Source organism: Bison bison, unplaced genomic scaffold (assembly GCF_000754665.1).
Source record: "Bison bison bison isolate TAMUID 2011002044 unplaced genomic scaffold, Bison_UMD1.0 scf7180017834017, whole genome shotgun sequence".
Taxonomy (NCBI): Eukaryota; Metazoa; Chordata; class Mammalia; order Artiodactyla; family Bovidae; genus Bison; species Bison bison.
The window spans coordinates 33504-38850 of record NW_011472410.1 but is presented as its reverse complement, the minus strand read 5'-3'; the positions used below and the strand labels follow the sequence as shown (position 1 = coordinate 38850).

General features: G+C 44.3%; 1 protein-coding gene across 1 annotated transcript in view; it reads right to left on the bottom strand.

Annotated features, from left to right (window-relative positions):
• LOC104983225 (phosphate-regulating neutral endopeptidase) overlaps positions 1-5347 on the bottom strand; it is a gene marked incomplete at both ends in the record, with an annotated part of 19433 nt that overhangs the window by 943 nt on the left and 13143 nt on the right. The window contains 2 exons of the mRNA XM_010832675.1: positions 934-1017; positions 3789-3905. Of these exons, the coding sequence (XP_010830977.1) occupies positions 934-1017; positions 3789-3905 (201 nt within the window). The remainder of the gene's footprint in view (positions 1-933; positions 1018-3788; positions 3906-5347) is intronic.

Sequence of the window (5347 nt, the reverse complement as noted above, 5' to 3'; positions counted from 1 at the left end):
CTCACGTACCTGCACTCTCATCCTCCCATCTCCTCCTCCCACCTTCTCTCCTGCTCTCTCTCTCTCTCTCCATCCCTCTTGCAGTAGCACTCACCTCCCTTCTCCCTGCACTCGGCCCCATTCCGCGCTCATTCACTCTCCTGTCCCCATAGACACAGATGCCCCAAGACATTTCTGGTTCTCCCTCTGGCACAGCCTTTCTTACACCGAGAGAAACAAACAACACAGAGTAACACGTGTCTCCCCTTCGTAGCATCACTGTCTTAGCGTTTTGACCTGGCTACCTGGAAAGTCCTTTCCAGGCTTTACCTTTTCTTTGCTCCCCTGCCTGCCTCCACTAGTGAAATGGAAAGCCAGTCACTCACTTGCCCAGCCTACCCTGTAAGGAGGTATATCCCACATGCCCCAGTTTTACTCAGTAAGAAATAAAGGGATGACACGTGGAAAGGCTTTGGTTTTTCCTGGTAGAAGAGTTAAACATGGCCCATACTGGGGCTTGCCCCTTCTTCCTGCTCTGAGGACAGATGTGACATATGCAGCTATGGCGGCCACCTTACAACCCTGAGTCGTCAAATATGCAGTCAAAAAGCCGACATGCTAAAAAGAGTGGAGTGGAAAGAAAGAACTTGGATCTTTGACAACGTTGTGCAACAGCTAAACCGACACCAACAGCAACCTATGTCTAGACTTTTGTCTATATAAGGAAATAGGCTTTAAGTTTTTAGGCCACTCTTAGAAAAGTTTTCTGTTCCATAGAGCAGACAGCATCCCAATGCATAGACAAGGGATATTTTATGTGATGACTGACAGAGATGGCGATGAGCAAGAAGACCAATGGTAGCTTTTATGAGGTAAAATTTTACACACAGGTGAAACAGAATTACTTGTCAAATGACCAGTTGAGATACAATTTCCTGGGCTGCTTTCACTAACCTGGGGAATCATAGCACTCAGCTGGGAGATGTTCATTTTGTTGTACATGGCTTCACTGGTTCGGTTTTCATGCGGAATCATTATCTGGTGGAAAGAAACTTTGGTTACTTTTTTCAAACAAACCATTTCTAACAGCATAGCTACTTCCTACATGTGCCAAAACATCTGTATAGTATCATAAACTTTTTCAAGATTTTGGTGTGGTGCCGAACCTGGGAGAAAGGAGGGGGGAAAAAATCACTTTACGCAGGATTAAGAAAATAAAAAGAAACTTTCCTTTCCTGTTCAGTGTGAAACATTGGACTTGGTACAAAAATAACTACTCAAATCCCTCCCTAACCTTTCATGTGGATGGACAAAATCTATCACTGGCTTGGGGTAGATAGCCATGCTAAGATTGGGCGATTTGAGACAAACATCCACTGTCCACCTGTAGCATCCAGGTAACAGCCTCTACAGTTCATAAACTACAGACCACCCCTTCATTCCCAAGGGAACATTCTAAGTGCACTAGACTATCTGAACAGCACTGCCACCAGTGATCGTTCTGTCAACAGTTTCATGCCTCACTTCCCTTCTCCTCTCCGGTTTCTCTGGCCCGGAAATTTCCCTGGCCCCACTGCTAAAGGTATGGGTTCAGTTACCACCCAGACATAGTTCCACATCTGCTTCTCCAGCCCTGACCCTTCACACTCCTTCCATTCCCAACACTTGTGCTCCTGGCAATTTTGGCATCATCAAATCGAAGCTTCTAGGCTCTGCCATATCTAATCTGAGAAGAGCAGCAACAATCATCTTCCTCAAGGGCCATCTTAATCACTTCTGCAGACAGGCAGTAGCTCCTCATACCGCTCAACACATCATGATTTTTCCTAAGGCCCTCCATAATCTGATTCCCCTGCATTAAACTTTCCACCTTCCAACTCACACAGGACTCCCCTACCCTTGCACTCCTGTCCACCATCACTACCCCCATGGTTTGAACCATAAGTCAAGACTTTGCTTGTGATTCATTTTCTGTTGCAAGTCTTTCCAATTAAACTCCACTTGGCTCCAATCCCAAGGGCCATGCCATCAACAAGACCTCCCCTTAGGCACATATCTCTCTAGTTGGGATTAGCTGAATGCACACTTCCATGGCTGTGTTTACAAGGATTTCTGGGGGGCTTGGCGAAGTTGTCCTGTCTCCCCAGCTTTAGAAGTCTGCCTGGGATGATATGCTGCACTAATTCTGAAGGTCCCCAGTGACCTGGGATGTAAGAAACAGAGATGAGCATTATCAGCTGGCAAAAAACCCAAGCACCATGGATTTGTCAAGATACAATCACAGAAGGCTGAGTGGCAGACATCTGCCTCCTCTTCCCTTCAGTGCCCTCAGCTTCTCCCTTCTCACCATCCATGGAAAGACTTCCTGTAGCTCACAGGCAACCTCCTGCCTCCATTTCAATCACTGCTTCAGAGAATGTCCACACTCTTCCTCAGTCCACCCAGACTCATAGGCCCAGGTTGGAGCCCTTTGGCCTTAGAGCTGTTTTCAGCTCTCTGCCAGCTCCTTCCTCCACCCCATGGATTTATCACTTCATTTAGCCTCTTGACCATTCCCGGTCATGCCTCGGCCCAGCTGTTTTGAGTTCCCTTTTTGGTTCAGATCCCTGGCTCAGGGCAAGGCCTTTCCCGCTGTATTGGAGCTTCAGTCCAAATGAGGTCTCTGGGTCTCCGATTTGCCTGGGAAGGGAATCCAGATGGCCTCTAGACACGGCAGAGAGGCCCAGTCTTTGACTCCAGAACATCTGCAGCAGCCTTTGCCGTCTTCAAAGGTGACACACAGGAAGGAACTGTATGTGCTGTGACTAGGGGGTCTGGAGAAAGACACACACGTACACCACGCCAGCCAAGAGGCCGACTCCTCCAGACCCTATCCATCAGCCTGCTCCCACCTTGCCACCCCACGACACCTCGCCAAACACAAAACCAAACAGCGCTTGGACTCCTAAGCACTTCAAGATTTTTACCAACTTCTATTATAAAAGACTACCAACAAATATACCACCACTTCTTGATAAAAGTATCGTTTTTTTTTCACTACAGTGTATCTCCCCAAGAAGATTTCATCATATCTGTTCCATCCAGTCCTGAGGACGTATAAAGATTTTATACTTTGGTTCTTCTAGAAAAGTTATTCTTTGAACAAAGCTAACCATTTAGGATTTCTCATTAGTCTCTCTCAAGTTTGTTCTTAGGTCTTTTTGTCTCCACCATGAGACTGAAATAATTTAAAAGGTGATTTACACAGAACACAACATATGACACAATGACATTCATGAAAGTGGGGCAAGAAAAGAAGGAAAACCAGGGCTGGGTATAAGAACTAATTCATGCTTACCAGCCTGCCCTATACACTCTCTACATCAAATTATGTGACTAGACTTCCCAAAGCCTCAATCTTAGATGAGACTAATTCTGCATCGGAATGGTATAAAGAGTAAACTAGATTAAAAAATAATCTTCCACTTAAGCCAAATTCATACAGATTTATCAAATGTATCATATTCCTCAGTTGAGGCCAAATAGGCATTTCCCTGGGAAAACAGAGAGAGCCTCTCCCTGCTGCTGTTCTTTGTCCACCACTGACGAGAATGTGGACGCTGACTGGGCTTCAAGCAGGGGCAGAAGAAGAGTTCTTCTATCTGTTATGGTTTTTCTTCCTGCTACTTCCCAGAGAGGGGTGCTATGAGTTCTATCTTGGACCCAAAGGACAATGCCACAAAATGACTTTTTATATATATTCTCATGCAAGATACATCACCTTTAAAATAAGGAGATGGAAAAGAAAAAGATTTTAGATGAAGACTTACCTCAGCTATCTTTATTTCCAACCTAAGCACCGACTTCATGTCATGCTCTGCTCGGGAGCTATTAGCTCCCAAAAGCACAGCAGTATCCACCATGAATTTGTAAAGGGCATCCCGATACTGTAAGAGATAAAGAAGCAAGGGACCATGACAAGAGTCTATTAGGGAAGTATGTTTGAGGAACATAGAAGAGCAGGAACATCAGGTGGAAATAAATGCCCATTGTTTTCACTCTGTACTCAAAGTATGGTATGAGCATTATGCAATACCAACCACTCATCTACCACCTTGGGACAAAGAAGAATGATGGCTACTTGGGTACTGTTTCCATGACAGACAGAAATGTCCGGCCACCAAGAATCAAGAGAACTTGTTTTCTGGCAACCAGTAATACTAAGGATATATGAAACATCTACAAATGAGTCCAGACTCCTCTTTCCAGGCAAGTGAGGCTTTAATATTAAAAAACATGGGAAAGAACTGGTTGCTAAAAGCAGGAGGCATGATCCATGAAGACTAGTGGGAACTGTGATTTATTTTCTTCCAGCTCAATTTACCCGTCTCCACACTAAAAACAAAAGACCAGCAATCGAATGTTTTTTTCCATTTTGTGGGGTTTCTACCAAGTTCTCCTCACTAGCTCAGGGAGAAAGGAAAGGAAAGATGAGAAAATGATGAAGAGAAATTGAGCAAATGCAGAAGTTCCTCGCTGCATGTTCAGAACCCATTTTCAGGCTATTCACATACTATTGGAGAGGAAGACCTTACTTTGTGGGAGTTGAGGAATCTTGTGTGTGTGTGTCAAGGGGTGAGGGTGGGTCCCTTCTCCTTTCAGGTACATTTTAAGAACTCAACACAACAGCTATTAAACTGTTCCATAGTTATGCTATGGGAATAAGATTCCCTAATATACACCTTGATTCTGCAAAGCTTTTCTTATAATGCTTATGACTCTGAGACCTGCACAGTGCTTGGCATATAGCAGGCCCTTAATAAATATTTGTTGAATCAGTAAATAAGCCTCACAGATAGTCAGAATTAGAAATGTTTTGCAATTTCCAGTTAAATTCCAAAAATATTTATTCGATCATCACATATGCAAGATGTCTTGCTAGGCCTTCTGTGCACATGGCGGGAGTAGAGGTGAATAATTAAATAATACTTAAGTCTAGTTCCCAGTGTGTGATCCTGGGAAGGAGATAAACACGTCATTACTAATTGTAACACTAGCAACACCAAAATAAAGTCTTTACTAAAGCTGCTAAGTGCTTGGAAACTCAAGAACTAGTGAATTCTAGCCTCGAGAAACCAGGGAGAGAGTTTTTTAAAGGGGACAGATTCAGGAGCAGAGGCGTCCTTCTGAGAGATGTGCGAGCTGCCTTTGTTGGGGGAAGAATAAAGACAGGTGAGACAGCAAAGTGGTTTGGGACTAGGTTGTAAAGAGGTCTTGAAATCCCTCTAAGGAATACAGAGTCTAACTTGTGAGCAAAAGCACACTGGGAGATGTACTTTGAGAGCTTGCCAAGTGGTGCTAAGGAGGTAATGGAATGAAGGGGAGGAGG